The sequence below is a fragment of the Calypte anna genome, chromosome 27, assembly GCF_003957555.1.
Source record: "Calypte anna isolate BGI_N300 chromosome 27, bCalAnn1_v1.p, whole genome shotgun sequence".
Taxonomy (NCBI): Eukaryota; Metazoa; Chordata; class Aves; order Apodiformes; family Trochilidae; genus Calypte; species Calypte anna.
The window spans coordinates 252,004-271,180 of NC_044272.1; the positions used below are offsets into that span (position 1 = coordinate 252,004).

Genomic DNA, 19,177 nt, shown 5'->3' on the forward strand with positions numbered 1-19,177 from the left:
ATCGACGGCTATCAGGTTGGGACAATATTTGTCAGCTAACAGATAAGCAAAACGCTGTGTCTCTCTCCCTATGTATTTTACTTATACCACAGAAATGGACGTCAAAAGGTAAGGGAATAATATATTTTTCTCTCGATTTTTTGTTTTTGTTTGGTTGGTTTTAATTTGAGGAAATGTATTTGTCAAGCTGCCTTTTCTGTTCCATTCCCCATCTCCCTCTCGCAGCTACCCATGGGGGGGAAATAGGAAAAAAAGGGTGGGGTAATGAAGGAGGGAGAAACTCGAAGACATCAGGGCTGGTGGAGATCTGCTTAAGTTACAATTTTCCTGAAAAAGTAGAATGTAAAGGTGAGAAAAGGAGAAAAAGGCGAGGAGGGGGGAAATAAAAAAAATAATGGGGAAAAATTGTATAGAAAGAAACTGAGAGAAGGAAAGGAAGAAATAGAAAACTGAATATAAAACAAGATCTGAGGGGGAAAAAAAAAAAGAGAAAATAAGAAAGGGAATTAGAAATATAAAATAACGGAGTAAGAAGGAAAAATAAAGCCTGTAAGGTCACCTGGAGACAGTAGACGTGGAATGGATTTCGCAGTAGCTCGATGACAGAGGTTTTTAGACAGTGCCTTTAAAAAAATACCAAACCCTTTGTGGGTAGTTGTGTTTTATTTTTCTCCTCCTCTCGCAGAATCTCTTGCCAGTTTGCCTGTCTTGAGGCGAGCCCAGTAATTTGGCGAAGTTTGTGTGGAAGCCAGTTGGGTTTTGCGTTGCTCTCCAGGGTCATTATTATGTGGGTGGTTTCTTCGACGAGGGCAGTTCGCGGCAGTCCTCGGAAATAAGGCTCTGGAAATTAGGACTGTTTGGATGTTTTGTTTTTGGGGTTTTTTTGTGGTTTCTTTTTTAACAGGAAAAAAAAAAAAAAAAAAAAAAAAAAAAAAAAAAAAAAAAAAAAAGAAAAAAAAAAAAAAAAAAAAAAAAAAAAAAAAAAAAAAAGAAAGAGAAAGAGAGGGGAAAAAAGATAATAAGAATGAAGCCAGCCCAGAGCACAGCGGTCTCATTGTATTTTTTTTTTTCCCCTCGTGAAACTCCCAAATGAAGCTGACGTTGCGATGCAATAAACCTCCGTGTATTTAATTGCGTTCTGCAGTGTTAAACGGGGCTTTACGGCTTTCCCGAGCGGAATCTCGGCTTGGGTTTCAGCCCCACGGTGTGTCGGGGCTTTTCCAAACCAGGTTATGTGCCAATCCCCCTCTTTTCTCCCTTTCTGACACCCTAACGCTCTGCTTCGGGTTTAGGAAAATATTTGCCCTGAGGTGGCCGTCATTTTAAATGTGTTTTTTGTTTTGTTTTGCTTTTCCCCAAGATTTCAAGGGGTGGGTTATGAAATGCAGTACTAATTGCTACTGTTACGAGGTGATTTTAAAATAAGATAATATAAGAGCCTGTGTGCGTGAGAAGAGATTGAGTAAGACGAGATTCATTACTTAAGCATAAACCATTTTATGACGGGACGATTTATCTCACCTAAACTGACTGTGCCTGAATATTGTGTGGACAAGAGTAAATGATCGCAAGCCGCGGAAATAATAAACAAAAAGTCATTTTTAACAGCTATTTCTTCCCGAACCTGTTACATTTTTCATAAATCACGGGTTAAAAAATGAGTGCCGGTTCAAATGCCTGATCTCCATTTCCCCGAAGCCTCCCCGCTCTCGTTTATATTTTTTCTCTTTGTAAGAATAAAAATAATTATATATACATACAAAATTAATTTAGAAATCTAACTCTAAAAAGCTTTTATGCCGATTCTTTCACATCCTGCCTGGGCAGCCACTTGTGGCACCCCCGCACCTCTCTGAGCCCAGCTCTTTTTAACCATTTCAGCCCGGTGCGGTGCGGGATGACCAAGAAACCTCTGTGCACCCCCTGAGGGGGGGGGTTGCGTGAGGAGAGCGGGAGGTGGGGGGTGTTGAAAGCCACACTGCTCCCCGTGGGGCTCCCTTCCTGGCATCTTTCCCTTGCTTGTTTATTTAAGAAAATAAAATCCAAGGGTATAAAGGAGGGCAGCCCCCCCGCCGCTCCGTACCCCGGTGCCGCCGCCGCGGGGCTCGCCCATTCCCCGCCGTTTGCTGCCATCTACTGTCGGCGCCGGCGGCCGACGGCTCCCGGGGGGCTCCCCGCAGCCGGTGACCCTGCGGGGGGAACCCTGGCCTGGCTGCCCTTCCTTGTCCCTGGCTGGGTGGAGATGCCCGGGACCTTCGCCTCCTCACCCCGACCTCTCGTTTCAACCTCGAGGCCTGATGCCCCTCTGTGAATTACGACGGGAAAATGTGATTTTTAACTGCACGCTTCAGCCTTCGACTGTCTGGGGCTGCACATCTAGAAAGCACTCGCACATCTCTGTGGCTTCACATGGGCTCTGGACACCCCATGTGGATGCAGACATCCCTCCGACCTCTGGGGTTGCTCGGGTCCGTCTGTTCTGTGAGGTCTGGCTATAATCTTTTTTTACAAATGTATACAAAACAAACAAACATAACACAACTGTGCACAGCTCCAGGCTTGCATCTCTCTGTCTATGTGCACACGGAGGATTAAAGGTGTCTGGTGGGCGGATGAGGGGGGGGAAATGTTGTAAAATGCAATGCGATAATGACGCAGGAGGCGAGGAGGATTTCAGTTAATCATAAAAGGGAGAGGAGCTTTTATTTATTTATTGCTCGGAGTGGTCATTTCGGTGGGGTCTGGAAAAGATATGTCAAGTCGTGTACACAGAATGGAGGTGGTTGCTGGGGAAGGAGCGGGAGCAAAGGCAGAGGACGAATCACTTTTAAGTTACTGTAGGCTTTGAAGGGACAATGCGTGTCTGTTATTTTAAAAGGTTTCTCTCTCGCCCTCCCTCCCTCTCGCTTTTCTCCCTCTCGTTTTCTCCTTCTACCACACAGTTTCCTGGCAACTGTTTACGTCTAGACTAGGGACATTTTTTGGAATAAAGTGAGATGGACAGAGACTATGGTAAAAAAAAAAAAAAGAGAGAGAGAAAAAGAAAGTTTCTCTCTTTTGACCAGCACCAGCCATGGTTAACTTGTTCCCTGCTGTAATTCCCAACAACACCAGTATTCGCTTTCCCCATTACATGGTCCGTCTCACTTTTCCTCTCCTTCTCCCTGGCTTTCCCAATATTCTTTGACCAGCAGCCCCCCATTACCCTTCCCAAAGCTTTCTTGCCTGGAAATACTTTAGTCTGGATACAGCTTGACTCCCCTACTCCCCTCTCACCACCCACCCCCCTCTTTTTTTTTTTTTTTTTTTTTTTTTTTTGTTAATAATTAGCTGCACTCTTTATTGGAACAATGGTAGATTATTATTGCTTCTTTTCAAAGATCCCATTAACAAGGTTATTATGCACTGCACGGGAAGTCAGGTAAATTAAACGTAAATGGCTGGAAATTAAGTTTCAGGCGGTTCTGCGTGGGGAGAGCGGGTATTTTTCTACACCTTCAGGGATTATTGTTTTAAGTATTCCAGCCCTGGAGCTCTACATGACTCTGTGGTGTGGTGTTTTTTTTTTTCCGATGTGATTTCGGGTGTGCTTGAGCATTACAGGGGAGGTTGCTCTGCTGCCAAGGGCTTTCTATGTCTGACTCCAGGAACAAGGGGTTTTTTCAAGTGTTTTCATGGTGTTGGCTTGACTTTATGGCTGCAATAAGTCCCTTGGTAGGGAAACCCCCGCTGTGTTCTCACTTCAGAAGGATCGGGAATTCCAGCTCCAGATGAAAAAAAAAGAGTTTCATTTTTTATTGGAACCAACTGCACTGAACTTTCCTACCAAGTTTTTAGCGGGTTTAGCTTTCACACAAGCAATGCTCTGTTCTGTTTGCATTTCGAAATATTTGGGTGTTGTTTTAATCCCCTCATCTATCTGCTCGAGCTCTGCTTGGTGGGCTTGACCAGAAAAGCAAAGCGACAATAAGTGGGAGCTTCCTGGGTAAAGAGCTGGGGTTGTACGTACTGTAAATACTTCTCTTTATCTTTATTTATACCCTGCCGGTTGAGTGATGGCTGTCAGGAGGGGAAAGCCTGACATTTCAACAGCGCGGTGAAACGTGTGGTACCACCTTCTGGGGTCTCTTGCAACTTCCCCGCTTTATTGCTCCTTCACAGCAACCTCTGGTTTGGAGAAGATAAGGCCAAAGACTGAATAAAAATGTGCCCATCTGTGCCCTCGAAGGCGGCTCTCACTTAAGGGCTACTGTCTAAGCTCTCTTCTACAACCCCTGTTGCTCTGTCTGTCTCCCTCCCGTCTGAGCTGGCGCTGGAGGCGTCCAAAGAAAATATATTAGCAAAATCGGTCTTTTTTACCTTCAGACTTTTGCGGGGAAGGCAGGAGAGCGTCTGTTAGACAGCTACACTAATAACTCTACACTTAATTTTTTTTTCTTCCCTTCCCTCCCCAACCTCTTTTTGTCAAGCTCCTGAACAGAGAATAGAAACCACCTCTGTTCTGCACATTCACTGCTCTGAGATTTAGTGCGGATTAAGACCTCTGCTCGTATTTACATGTATTATAGGTAGCAAATCAATTAGACCGCGGGCCTGACCCTCCGGAAGATAAAATCTATTACAGGCACCGGGTTTTAGTTTTTTGTTTTGGGTTTGGCTTTTTTTTTTAAACACATTTGAAGCCAAGTTTTCTTGTTGTTCTTTCCTCCCCCAAACAACCACCCATAGGATCATCTTATTCCAAGAAGCAAGACGTATTATTTCTTTATCTACACAACATCTAAAATGTCAGCAATAAGCAATTAGCAAGCGGGCAGCTTCAGTTAGTGCATCTGAATTTTCTTTAAAAATATGGACTGTCGAGGGACAGTTTTATTATTTTAGCGATATTTTAATAAGGTGAAACTTTGGGGCAAGGGGGGCGAATTTTTTCCCAAAATATGTAGAGGGATTTATCTTTAAAGCAATCAGGAGAAGTGAGAGAAAATATTAGAGAAAACATTTTCAGCAGATGTACTCACGCATTGAATTATCAGGATATCCCGTTTCTGAGCCCAAAATTTGCATGCGGGAGCTGATCATGCCAGATAATCGCTGGTTTTGCAGAGCTACAAATATTGCGTAACTCTCTAATCAAGTGTCTGAGCTGTTCGGCTCCTGCTAAGCAGTTAACTTCAGGCTCTCATCCGATTTTTTTTTTTCCTTGTTTAGTCATCGTTCCCTTTTCAATCTCACTTTCTTTTTTCCTTTTCTTTCTTTTGTTTTTTCCTTTTTTTTTTTTTTTTTTGCCTTGCATACCAATAAAGCAGATCTACGTAAGTTTGGGTCCATTCCATACACAAAGGGAAACTCTGCAAGAACAAATATGAGAGATATCAGTCAAGAGAGGGGGTGGAGGATGGAAAACTACTTCCTCTGCATGTTATTTCCTTGAATTATAAGGATTATGTTTCAGTCGAAATGTTCATTGCAGCCGTGGCATGAAACAATCTTGGCTTTGCTGCTGTAAACACGATGCTCAAAATAAATTAGCTCGTAATAAGATACCAGTTTCGTAGAGACTTAAACCTTCGTCAGAGAGAGCAGCATTGGCAGCTCTACAGTCACCATGTAATATATGTAATTCTAGATTTGTAGCACAGACATTCACAGCTCCAAGTACAGGGAGTCTGTATCACAAGCCGTGGCGTTTCATTGCACATAAAACCCGACAGACAGATGGCTGTAAATTCGGACAGGAAACAAATCCTTGAGAAGACGCGAGTTATGGGGGGACAGTCCTGGATTTAATTGATGTATTTATTTGCTTGATTATTTATTTATTTTTCCTGTGAGGTGACTTTGATTTTCTCATTCGGGGAAAAAGAAAATAAGTAAAGCAACGAGAGGGTCCAACTCTACCTTGAGCAGACAGGGATCAGAGGTGGGGGGGATGCACCAGGTAGAGCAGAACTGGACAGAAGCAAACCCCAGAGCAAAAATGCAGCATTTATGGGAACCGGAACTTTCTTGAGACTTTCGGAATTGTCTATTCCACCCTCTTACTTTGCAAAAATAGGTGTTTTGCAGAGAGGACCGGGCTCAAAAGCGGGAGATGCAAACCCGCGCACCTCCAAGGCAGCAGCCCCACCACACTGCCAGCTCTCCTCTCGTAAAAAAAAAAAAAAACATCTCGATCGGTCACAATCAATAAATTCAGCTTTTGACCGTAATCCAAGGCTTGCTTGTAGCCATAAAAGGTGGGGCATAGATTTGGTATTGACAAAAAAACGCAAGAGGGCACAATGCGGTACCGGACTCGGGAAAAGATCGGGATTTAGCAAGGAAGAGAGGAAATACTTCGATTTTTAATTTATCTCCCCAACATGGAGCTTTTGCAGGGAAAAAAAAAAAAAAAGAAAAATGCAGTATAGGAAAAGGGGAAGGTTTGGTTCAAGCGAGCGCAGCTTTCCTGGACACGGAATGCTAATCTATGGTAATTAGATAAACATGAAACGAAATAAGTTGTCAAAACCGATTTCTTCTGCTATAGCAAACCTAAGTTAATCACCCCGGCGGGATTTTCTCCTTGCAAAGTTCACACACAAAACAAACTTTTTTTTTTTTTTTTCCCTATGTTTTTCCCCCGCGCTCTTTAACTGTAGCAAAGCACCCATCCATTTCAGGAAGGTTTGCAAACACTAGGGGTTAAAGTTTTCCGAATGCGAATAATTTACTCTCCCCCCCCCCCCCTCGACATTTACAGAGGGCATTTGTATACGTTTTATGTGTGTAAATACATATAGGCGCGCACACCGCCAGCCCTGCAGACGGGCTCCCGCACACCCCCGCGCTGAGCTCCGGGGGAGGAGGAGGGGGAGTGGAACGGGGGGGTGGGGGGGGTGGGGGGAAACGGACGTTTATTTATTTATGAAGCTCCGAGCGCGTCGGGAATGTTTCTTTCGGCTGATATTATATATTTGGTTAAGGGGGTGCATTTCTGTTGTTTAAAAGGGAGGGAAAAGGGGGTGGATGGTTTGTTCTTGGGGTCCCTGGTGCAATCTCAGCTCCTCATGGGTGCTATTTTGCAACCTCAGGCGCCTGCTATTGGTCAGCCCATGATCAGATGGTTGTATTTCCTTGTGTCCCTCGCTGGCACCACGCCATCTCCCTTCAGCTAAAACCCAATCTCCGATATACTACTAATAGCTAAACCACTTGGACTATAAAACACAACAAATCATAAAGCCGGGGAAAGGACGGCAGGCTCCTTCCAATGAGTTCTTATTTTGTCAACTCGACCTTCCCGGTGAGTCTGGCGGCGGGGCAGGAGCCCTTCCTGGGACAGATCCCGCTATATCCCTCGGGCTATGCGGATCCTTTGAGGCACTACCCCACCACCTATGGAGCCACCGGCGTCCAGGAGAAGGGCTACACCTCCTCTCCTTACTACCAGCAAAGCAACGGAGCCTACAGCCGCAGCTCCGCCTGTGACTATGGGGCCGGCGGGTTTTTCAGGGAGAAGGACCCTGCGTGCCCCCCCCCCCAACCTGGACGAGGTGCCCTTCGCCCCCGAGCCGCGCAAGTCGGACTGCGCGCAGAGCAAAACTGTGTTCGGAGAGAGCGAGGAGCAAAAGTGTTCCGCCCCGGTTTACCCCTGGATGCAGCGGATGAACTCTTGCAATAGTGAGTTTACTCTTTTACAGAAATAAATACATCAATCTCCTCCCCCCCTTTCTTATTTGTTACCGCCAGAGAGAGAGAGAGAGCGAGCGAGCGAGGGCAGCAGGAATAAGGTTCACTTTAGAGCCCAAACTTCCAGCGGGGAAGTTGGGCGGCACGAGAAGCTCCAACTTTCTCCTGACACGCACCAAAACTTCACTCCGCTGAAGTATTTTTCTCCCAGCACCCCTCCAGCTAAAAAGTTTGTTCTGTCTTTAACCCCCAAGACACTATTTCTCCATCCTCTCCCCCCTCCCCCATTTTTTTTTTCCTTGAGCATTCCAGTTTGCGTGTCACTCAGCTACACCGATTTGTCTCTGTCTTTCACCCACACGCACAGGGAGATATCTTTTCTAAATCAGATCGGGATGACTTTACACACGCACAGACCCACGCTCCCTACACACACACGCGGGTCCCTCTCTCGCTGGCTTCCCGCTCTGGAGTTAAATAATATAAAAGTGTTTAAATATTTGAAAGGAGCGGGCTACATTTTTAATGAAACTCACACATAATGAAAAGTCTGCCTGGGGAGAATCTTTCCCCCCTCTCCCCACGGTGATATATGACTTCTTTAAGTGCTGTTTCCCCAATAAAAAAAAAAAAAAAAAAAAAAGGGGGGGGGGGGAATAATAGATGCTCCCCCCCTTCCCATGTTTAGATGCATTTGTTGCCTTTTAAGTTTCAAATTGATGCCCATTAGCGCAGGGACATAAAGTGTTGTGTCCTCTTTAATGCAGAGTTTGGGCAGATCGATTCACTTCATTATTGCTTAAATGCTCAGATCTATTACAGCTGCCGGTAGGGTGGAAAACAGCAAGGGCGGGAGAAGGGGGAGAGAACACCTTGCGATTTTTCATCCCGGAATAAGATAGATCTTGCCCTGTCTCCCCAGCCCTGCCTGAAGCCTGGCAAGTTCAGCATTAACCCTTCTGCCCCGCTGCTTGTAACGCTGCTGCGGATCCTCCGCGGGTGCGGCCCGTCCAGGAAGATCCTCCCTGAGCTCACGGAGGGGGCTCAGAGCCATGAGGGTTATCTGAGACTTGGCCACAGCCTCTGGAGGGCAGGGGAGCGGGCACACACCCTCCGCACACAGACGCGGTGCGGGGCGCAGCATCCCCGCGGGTTATCCGGGATCTCCGAGGCTCCACTAAACCTCAGGGCTTTCCCTCCTCTTCCCTTTCCTCTTCCCCCATCACTCCCCCATCCCCAGTATTGTTTTTTCCTATTGCTTTTCCTATTTTTTTCCTTTTTTTGTTTTTTTTTTTATTTTTTTTTCCTTGCGGGTGCCACAGGTTCCTCTTTCGGGCCCAGCGGCCGCAGAGGCCGCCAGACCTACACCCGCTACCAGACCCTGGAGCTGGAGAAGGAATTCCACTTCAACCGCTACCTGACCCGGCGCCGGCGGATCGAGATCGCCCACTCCCTCTGCCTGACGGAGCGGCAGATCAAAATCTGGTTCCAGAACCGCAGGATGAAGTGGAAAAAAGAGAATAAATTGCTCAACTCCTCGCAACTGAGCGCGGAGGAGGAGGAGGAGAAAACGGCGGAGTGAAAGTATTATTTAAAACGCACAAAAAAAAAAAAAAAGAGAGAGAGAGAAAGAGAGAGGAAAATTAGGGAGTGAATGAGTGTGTGAGAGAGCTGAGAGGATGAGGGGGGGTGAGATGGCTGCGAGGACAGGGAAAAGCTGCACATTGGTGGGACAAGCCCTCTGCAGCTGCGGCAACAGCCAGAAAGTTTGGGCCACCAATGCCATGGACTCGTGTTCCCAGTGAGCTGTCGTGTCCAGAAAAAAAAAAACAAAACAACAAAAAATCAGGCTTCTAGTTGCATTTTTAATTTTTTTCCTTCGTAGACTTTCCTCCCCTCCCACTTCACCCCCCCCGAAATGAAATAATAATAATTATAAAGTCAAGAGATAGGGAGAAAAGTGGGAAAAGAAAGAAAGGGGAAAAAAAAAAAAAAAAAAAAAAAAAAAGACAAAAAAAAAGAAAAAAAAGGACTCCTACCCGTATTTCTACCCTTGGTGTCACTGTTAGTAATCTGCTAACTCTGTATTTAATGGAAGTGCTGCAATATATGTCATTTGGGGTGTTTATTGTCTTAATTTTGTAAAAATGTTTCATGCACGGTTGACATAGAGGTTTTTGTTTTTTTTTTTAATTTTTTTCCCCCTCCCTCCTTTGGTAAATTAATCAAGCCCTGGGGTCTTTGTAATTAGTTTTGTTGTTTTTTGTTTTCTGGGTTGTTTGTTTGGTTTTTTTGGGTGCTGTTTTTATTTTTGTTTTTAAAGGAAAATCTACTGAAAGAACGTGTACTACCTAAAGGATGCAAAAGCAACAGCAACAAAAAGTTATATTTTATTAATTTTTGTACGTGTTGTGTTTGAAGTTTGTCTTAGGTATGGACATGGAATTCTCTAATAAAAACAAAGTCTTGGATCTCACGCACATCCCCCTGTCATTATTGTTGCTGTTATCTTTCCCTTTTCCAGGGAACTTTCCAGTCTTAAGGAGTGGAGGGTTGTAAAGAGGTTTTTGCTTCTCTGTGGGTGACACTGTCTCCTAATCTGCAAGGACACGGAACTCCAAGCACACGGAAGTTACTGTGGAGAGATAAATCTGGTTTTCCCTCTTTTTGTCTAATCTTAAATGGAAGACCTTTCACCAATAGTATTTCCTCGCTGACACTGCTGTAGGATCACTCTTTTTTTATTTTTTTATTTTTTTTTATTGTTACAGTACAAAGAGTTATGACGAAACGCTCTCCATATACATAATAAATCAAGGAAACGGGCAAAAAAACTGCTCTCATTTATCTACCGAAGATACCTAACATTTGCCCGGCATCTTTGAAACATCTGGTCCCTTACTTCATATCCCCAAATCAAAGTGAAGTGAATAAAAAAAATAAAAAAAAAAGTCCAGATTTCAAGGACATTTGCCCTGAGAAACGAGGAGCTGCTCAGCTCCAGGAATACAGGAATATAGCCTGCATTTAAGGGGAAAAAAAAAAAAAAAAAAAAAAAAAAAAAAGTGGAAAAAGTCTAAACGAATTCTAAGGAGCTGTTTTAAACGAGGAGATTTTTATTTTCGCCTTTAATTGAAGGAGTTGTCAAAGGCTCCTTTTGAGAGGCTGATCCAGCTCAGGATAGGATGGGATGGGGAACATTCCTGTTTCGTTCCAAAGGGGAATCTCGTGCATGTAAGCAGCAAACTTTTCCTGGGTTTTGGGAATCAAACGAAAAGGAGTGCTTGGTTTTTTGGTTTTTTTATGTTTTGGTTTGTTTTTTTTCTGCTGGGGTTTAGGACTGGAAGCAAGAGAGCAGCCCAGCCGCTTTCTGATCCCGTTTTCTGCAGCTTCACGGGGGGAAATGGCGATGAAACTGTATCTCCTGCCTCCTCTCCCCTTTCCCCATTCCCCAGAAGAAATACCTATGTATGAATGCATTCCCCCATGCCACAAGCTGGTTTAATGTCAGTCACTTTTAAAATCAATTCATGCAGAAGCTTCACAGCTGTAGGACATTTACTATTATTGCCACGCTTTTCATTGCTCGTAATTATTATAATTATATGTCACTTTCAATATGGCGCATAATTTCCAATGAGTTGCAGACAAGCATATGAAATTCCTAAACTGCCTTGAAAAAAAAAAAAAAAGAAAAAAAAAAAAAAAAGAAAAAAAAAAGAGCGAGAGCGAGAGAGGGAGGAAAAAAAAAGGAAAAAAAAATAAGGAAAATAATGCTCAACAAAGCACAGCCACAGCCTTTTCACAACGGTTTTTTTACCCTTTTCAAAGTGCTTTTGCTCCCCAATATTCCTTGCAGGTTAGCAAATGGAAAGGAAAAACCACGCAGCACAATCCTGTGTTCAAAGAGGACACGAAACGCTCAGGAGCAAGAATATCATAAAAGCAACGTTGTCAACCAGTTCCACCGGCTGGACTTTCCCTCCTTTTCCTTTATTCCAGCCACATTATTTCCCTTCCTTTTTTTATTTCATTGTTTTTATTTTTTTCCCCCCTCTTCAGAATCAAGGTGTCACCACACCGCTGGCTCCACGCTCAGCCTGCAGGAACCCTCGACTTTTCTGACAATAACCACGCGAAATAAACCCAAGCAGCCACGCTCCCCCCACGTCCCGGAGCAGCTTGGCTTTATCCCCCACCCCCCACCCCCTTTTACCTCCTCCCAACCCCCTCTGCCTCTCCCTTGCTCCTCCAGATATTAAAAGAGAAGCTTGCCCGGCCTCCCAGAGCCTCGGCACCTCACCCCTCGCTGCTTCCCCAACTTCCCTTAGAAAAGAAGAAATTAAGTTTAATAAAGAAAAAAAAAAGAGCCACAAAAAAGAGCCGGGACAAGACCCACGCGGGGCGCGCGGACAACGCCCCCCCCACCACCCCCCCATCCCCCCTCCTCCGCGCTTTATTTATATATTTTTAATTTTATTTTTTTTTTCCTCTTGATTTTTAGGCAGCGCAGAGGCACCCTGAGCAAGGGGGAATGGGGAGCAAGGCTCAGTTTTGGGGGTGGGGTGCGTCCCCCCCCTTCCTTTTCCTTCCTTCCTTCCTTCTTTCGCCCCCCCACCCCCCGCCCCGCACCCTCCGCGCTCTGCGGGGATGGGTGCGGTGCCCCCGCGCGGCCGGCAGGTGGCGCGCTCCGCCAAGGTGGGGGGCGAGCGCGCACGGGGGCGCGGGGCGCTGCGCGGCAGAGTCGGGCCTAAAGCGGCTCCGCGCTCGTCATTATTTGTAACCATAGAGCATGAATTACCTCTTGAGGTCATCAGTGAGAATTTACGACTGGTCAACAAAAGCACGTGATGCCCAAACGCACCCCCCACCCTCCCCCCATATTTGGCCGCATACATAGCAAAAACGAAGTACAGTGCATTGCTATAATTCATTAATACATCATAAATCGTCAAGCACAGGGTTATAACGACCACGAGCCACAAATCAAGCCCTCCAAAATAACCCAAATGAGCTCTTACTTTGTAAACTCGTTCTCAGGGCGCTACCCAAATGGCCCCGACTATCAGTTACTAAATTATGGGACCAGCAGTTCCATGAACGGTTCTTACAGAGATTCAAGCACCATGCATTCCAGCTCTTATGGCTACAACTACAATGGGATGGACCTTAGCATCAACCGCTCAGCCTCCTCTAGTCACTTTGGGGCTGTGGGGGAGAGCTCCCGCGGTTTCCCTTCTCCAGCTCAGGAGAGCAGGTTTAGACAGGCGTCTAGCTGCTCCTTATCTTCTCCCGACTCCCTTCCCTGCTCCAACAGCGAGAGCCATGGAGGCAAACCCGCCCCGTCCCCCTCCGACCAAGCTACTTCTGCCAGCACCACCAACACAAATTTCACAGAACTAGACGAGACCAGCGCGTCCTCGGGAGCCGACGAGGGCACTCCAATAAGCAGCAGCATCCCCCGAGCACAGGCAGAGCCCATCGCAACCTCCACCGCAGCAACAGAAGGGCAGGCACCTCAGATATTCCCTTGGATGAGGAAACTTCACATTAGCCATGGTACAGCTACTTCTTTCTTTTTTTTTTTTTTTTCCTTTCTTTTTTTTTTTTTTTTTTTTTTTTTTTTTTTTGTGGTTCTTTTTTTTTTAATCCCCTGTCATTGTCGTTGTTGGTTTTTATTTTCTCACACCCCTCTCTATTTTTTTCCCCACTTACGATGTTTTTTTTTTTTTCACCCTCCTCACCCCCTCCACCGCACTCCCTTTTTCCTCTCCTCCCTTGTATTCGGTGGAGGCTCTTTGATCAGAAACGCAGCTATTTATTGCTTTTGTATTTCTTGCTCTGATCGCTGCTTTAAAGCTGCCTCTGGCGCCTGGGGGATGAGGGGAGGGGGGGGGGGACGATTTTATTTTAGTTTCGCTATTCTGGCCGCGAAATGGGCGCTTATTTCAAGCTCGTAGCTCTGTGTGGACAGTGGGAGAAGGTAAATTAAAAATTGAGGGAAGGGGGTGTTCCTTGAGGCGTGGGGGAGAGGAAAGGAAAGAATTGACCATTAAAATGGCATTATATGCACAGATGGGTCTCAGTCCTTTCCTGCTCTTATTTTGCTGGGTGGATGCTCGACAATCTGCTCTTGACAAAACCAAAATTACGAGGAGATACAGGGGGAATAGCGACCCCCCCCCCCCCCCCTTTCCCCCTTCCCCAGATTTCTCCTGGAGAAAAGAAAGCAGCGTTAAAACTGATGCCCCTACAACCAGACCCAGAAACACCCAGGCAGAGGCGAAAAAAAGGGAGATTTCAAGGTCTCGCTTCCCCCCTTAAATTATGAATATTGAGCTGCGAATGTTGGTTCTTGAGGGGCCGAGGGTGGGGGGGTTTTACACGTGTGTGGGGGTGTGCGACAGAGGAGGGGGGCACGTTGTTATTTGGGGAATAAGCAGCTTTCCTAGCTGCCCGAAGAAGGCGAATATTTCACCTCGTTATTAAAATAAAAATAGCCTTCTGGATAACAACAACCACAACAAAAAAACACCCCAAACCTTAGCAGAAAGCCAAAACCCAAACCCCGCTGTTGTCCGTGTTATCCAGACATGACTGGACCAGACGGGAAGAGGGCGAGGACAGCGTACACTCGCTACCAGACCCTGGAGTTGGAAAAGGAATTCCACTTCAATAGATATCTCACCCGCAGGAGGAGAATAGAGATCGCTCACGCTCTCTGCCTCTCCGAGCGCCAGATCAAAATCTGGTTCCAGAACAGGAGGATGAAATGGAAGAAGGATAACAAACTGAAAAGCATGAGCCTAGCCTCGGCGGGCAGCGCCTTTCAGCCATAAATTCTAGAGGTGGAATATCGAGGAGAGAAGAGGAGACGGAGGGAAGGAATCCGTAAATAAATAAATAAATGAATGAATAAAAAAGCGCCGCAGATCTTAGTTTCAGAGTACTGTACAGTGAGGCACCTTCTTTTCGGCATGTTGTTGATATTCTAAAACAACGCGTATGGTACCGTTATCCCAGGACTGAGTTCATGTCGTGTTCTGTTTTTGGGTTGTTTTTGATTTTGTTTTTTTTTTAAATAATAATTTTTTAATTAAATTTTATTTCCAGATGCTCCTCATGCTCTTGTTGTTCTTCTAAATGTATGTGTCCGTGCTCTCTTGATGCTTTCTGGAAAGCTAGCATGTTTTATGTGAGCCCTTTAAATGTTATAACTTATTTATAAATTGAGAACAGATAAGATTGTTTGTTTATTTGTTGGTTTCCCCCCCTTCCCTGAGTTTACTGCTTCTGGGTGAGTTCTTCTCTGCCTAAGCTAAAAAAAAAAATGGGGGCTCCTGCACTACAGTCGCAGATTAAAAAAAAAAAAAAAAAGCAAAAAAAAGGAAAAAATTAAAAAAAAAAAAAAAAAAAAAAAAAAAGGAAAAACTTGTATCTTTCTGTCTTAAAATTGTCCAGTCTGTGTTTTAGTTCAAACTTCAGGCCAGGATTTCTAGTCCCAGGCTAATTCTGAGACGTACTCTTAGAAGTGGGTAACATTCACTATGAAGAAAAAGACAAAAATGTATAAAATCGGACCAACAATAGAGTGCTCTAATGTTTGTAAATACTAGAAATATTTCTGATGTGACTAATAGACGGTTTGTAGTGGGCAGAGTGAATGCAATGTTCTGTGTAAAAATGGCATCTGTCATGTCTAGCTGCCTGATAGTACTTTGCCAATAAGCTTTTTGTATTTGTTTGTAGCTTTACTTGAAGTCAAATAAACGTTTCTCCTACTCAGAAAGCCTCCCAGCCGCACTTTCTACACAACCTCGCAGACTTTTCAGACCACGCTAAAGCCGGGGAGATGCCTGGCATGGAGCTGGGAGCTCCCAGCAAAGCTCCAGCCTCTCCTGGGCAGCTCCTTGGGAGCTCCGAAAACAACAAACATTTCGCCTTTTTCACATCAAAAAACACCCTCCTGGCACCGCACGGGAATCAACCGCAACCCTCCACCCTGCCCCAAACGCCGTCTACCCCCCAAAAAAAAAAACCCCAACACAGATCCCACACCCCCCACACCGTATAAGCCAAACTGGTTCCAAGTACTCCAAGTTGCCCTCCCGCGGTACGAACGCTTCCCCGGCAGATTTTAGGTGCATTTCAGGAACCCTCAGCTCTAGACATTCACATTTTACACGCCAGAAGTATTTATATCCGCACCTACGTCCGCGCAAGCCTGTTTTTCTGCCTACCTGTGGGTTTGTACAGCTATATTTACAGCTATATTTCTGCTCTGTCTAGACCATGGCTCTCTACAAGCGCTCTCCCCGCTCCCTCTCCCTCTCGGTTTCTTGGTGCTGAACTGCTTTTACCTCCCCGTCTTTCTGGCTCAACATGTAAATAACAGCTCTGTAAACTACTGACACGCTGCTACACCGACCCGTTTATGGCCGCAGATAATTTAACATCCTCAGGGATGGCAAACCACGCCATCCCGCTGCCCAGGGAATCTCAGACAAGGCAGAGATACTCCGGGTTAAAGTCGCCCGAGTTGGCAAAACGCCACTGCCAGCTCTACAAAACCCTCAGGCTTTTTGTCCGCAGCAAGTAAAGTTGGAGCTTAAAACTTACCAAACTTAATCTCCCACTGTTTAGGTACTTCTTAAGTGATTTTGAGAGGGATGTGAAGTGGACTGTCAGATCCCAAACCATTTGCTCGCCTTCCCTTGATTTTTTTTTTTTTTTTTTTTTTTTTTTTTAGCAACAGCAAACTATACCAAAAGTGGGTATGACATTTAGATGTCAAATGGATAGGGTTTTATCTAGAAGTTAGATCGTAAAAATCGCCCAGACCTCAGACAGATACCCCTCACTGGCTCTCAAAAGTCACGTGAGGTCCATAAAGTTAGTTTTATGGTTTTGGGGAGTTGACAATGTACAATATATTTCACATTCTCTAGAATGTTAAGTGACACTTTAACTGCTTGGTTTGGCTTGTAAGGGGCAGCAATGGGTGAGCACTTTTCCAGATGAGATAAACGTTGCAATTGCAGGGAACATGTTTTGCGGGTCCAGTTTTCAGTCCAGAGAGCCAATAGCCTGGAGTCCTGAAAGTAAGTTCTTCTGAAATATTATCTGCTTAAACTGTTTTAAAGGGTTGGTATGGCTAAAGGCTGAGGGGGAAGGAAAGAGGGGCTGTCTCTCTTTCAGAGCTTTATTTCTCACTTTTCGAAGGTACTAATTCCTATCCTCCCGAGAGCTGGAATTGCATTACGTTTCCATCACAGCTTCGAGGCCCGAAAGTAAAAACTTTGTGTAAGCGGGAAAATAGAAATATCTGTGAAGCTTCGTTATCATGGAGAGGGCAAACTTCATCCTGTCTGTGCCGGGGGACGTGTGGACTTCAGATAAAGTTTGCTTTTGCCCTTCGCCATGCAAAAAAGGCTCTTGCTGGGCTACTGGAGGTGTTTCGGTGCGGTTTGTGCTGCTCGCAGATAGCCCCAGATCTGGCCCAACCTTTGCATTTCAATGAGCTGTGTTCGGGCTGTGGTCCTCAGGTTGTTATCACCTTTTGACTTGAATTCTTTACACCTGCTTGCCAAAGATGCATGTGCACTTTTTTTGTCTCTTTCGGCCTGTTTAGGGACCCGGTTTTCTTTGCCCCAGGACATTTTTTTTGTCGTTTTCTTAACCTTTTTTTTTTTTTTTTTTTTTTTTCCTTTTCTTTTTTTTTTAATGTGGTCTTGTTTGGGTGTTGGTTTTTTTTTTTTTAATGGCTTTTATTTGTTTCTTTTTTCTTTTGTATTTCGAGTTTGTTTTGGGTTTGTTGTTTTGGTGTTTGCTTTTTTTTTTTTTTCCCAATAATAGGACCGAGTTTCCTCATGTTTCAGTAGTCTGTTTCTACCATATGGAGACACTGAATGACTGCTGTTGTGTCTCCAGCCTGTCTTGAAGGGCTACAGAAAAATAATCAGAGAAACTCCAGTTTGCACAGGGACCCTCCAGACCGTATGGAACCCACCTAGAGCTCAGAGATTTCCTTCTCTCCCTCTCAGGGTGACATCTTTCTGGAAAAGGCAGGCAGCAGCCCTTTTCTTTAGGAAAATAAACACTTAGCAGGGATGGGGAGGAGAGCAGGGGCTGCCATGGCTCGGGGGCTGGGGGCTGCGGCGGGGGCCGCGTTCCCCTGCCCCGGGCTGGGGCGGGCAGGTGGCCCCGCACGGAGGCTCCTGCTCCGCGGCAGCGTAGTTACAGCTAAATAGAGCAGCTAGGGGAAAACAGGGGGTGGGAAAATATCCATCCTAGAGAGGGGAGGCTTTTTGAAAGCCAAGTCGCCACATCTGCAGCAGAGCTGTGGGGACACTCCGTCCACACCTGAACCAACTCACATCTATCCCCTCCCCCCCCTAAAAAAAAAAAAAGTTCAAAGAGGAGGTGCTGGGGGGTGGTGGGAGTTTTCTAGAATTTGGAGCAGTCAGGAGTTTCCTTTTCCCCCCTCCTTTTTACGGTAAGACAACATTTGGTGGACACATGTCCGTCTCCTTTACACAAAGCAGAATGTCCCCCTTTAGCACCCTTTGGAGATTGCTTTTCCTTCCTTGGGCTGTTTTTCCTGTCCTGCTCCATGTGTCTCCTAATATCTTTGCTATCATCATTTGAACTGCTGGCTTCTCCCTGAGCAGTCAGAGGGTGGCCAGCCCAACCCTGGGAAAAAAAAAAAATAAAAATCCCAAACCACCTCTGCTCCAAAAACCTGTAAACACAAATTCCAAAGCTGGAAAGTCTAGGCAGGGAAGCAGGGTGCAGGAAGCCTTTCCCATCCAGCAGACTGGTTTGTTGCTGGACAGCCTCTCCCCTAAGCTATGTGGGTGCTGGGCGACTGTTTTTCTGATGATAATAAAGATATTTTTGATGGGATCCTGAAGAGCCATGGCCTTGAAATGTGATTAGCTGACGGGCTGCAGCCGGGGTTAGCAAGATTTGGAGAAAAGGGGATATGGGGAGAGGTGTGTGATGGTGGTGGATTAAGACCAAGGGCTGGCCTGCTAATTCCTTACCCTTCTTAGCTGGGCTAGAAATAATTTATCCTGATTCAAATGATAACAAGCGACCTGGGCGAGAAAAGTGACACCCCATCCCCCTCAATGTCTGCTTGAAAAAGTAACCAGGCGTTCAGTGCACCCACCAGCACCGGGATCCAAAACATGTTCATCCATCCACCTATCCATAGATCTACCCAGGCATCCACCTCTTCTTTTTCTCTCATCTGCATCCCTGTCCCATTCCCACCTCCCCCTTCAAAGGTATTAATTTATATCTAGTCCTGGGCAAACTTTCATTCCAAATCCATTCCCATTACAGGAGGCACGAGGTTTGGGGTTTTTTTCCATAAGTCCCACTGTTTCCTGATATCTTGGTGTAGGCAATATGGTATTTTAAGAGGAAAAAGCAGACCAGGAAAAGGGTAATTTGCAGGGAATTTTCAGCTCCAGGATTTTGCAGCCAGGAGAAGATG

The 19,177-nt window shown here is 45.5% G+C and overlaps 2 protein-coding genes across 2 annotated transcripts; both read left to right on the forward strand.

Moving 5' to 3' along the window:
- Nucleotides 1-7,115: 7,115 nt before the first annotated feature.
- HOXB6 (homeobox B6) lies at nucleotides 7,116-9,291 on the forward strand. The gene is given in 3 exon segments (XM_030465867.1): nucleotides 7,116-7,530; nucleotides 7,532-7,665; nucleotides 8,997-9,291. Coding segments are annotated over 3 exon segments (669 nt in total). The 5' UTR covers nucleotides 7,116-7,255; the 3' UTR covers nucleotides 9,257-9,291.
- Nucleotides 9,292-12,629: 3,338 nt separating this feature from the next.
- HOXB5 (homeobox B5) lies at nucleotides 12,630-15,010 on the forward strand. Its single transcript, XM_008500061.2, has 2 exons — nucleotides 12,630-13,233; nucleotides 14,266-15,010. The coding sequence occupies exons 1-2, from the start codon at nucleotides 12,684-12,686 to the stop codon at nucleotides 14,511-14,513; spliced, it is 798 nt and encodes a 265-aa protein (XP_008498283.1). The 5' UTR covers nucleotides 12,630-12,683; the 3' UTR covers nucleotides 14,514-15,010.
- The last annotated feature ends 4,167 nt before the right edge of the window (nucleotides 15,011-19,177 follow it).

Bases quoted from the DNA above. Each gene is read 5' to 3' on its own strand.
- HOXB5 (XM_008500061.2), top strand. From the start codon at position 12,684: ATGAGCTCTTACTTTGTAAACTCGTTCTCAGGGCGCTACCCAAATGGC. The intron at 13,234-14,265 runs GTACAGCTACTT...CGTGTTATCCAG, and splicing joins GAAACTTCACATTAGCCATG to ACATGACTGGACCAGACGGG.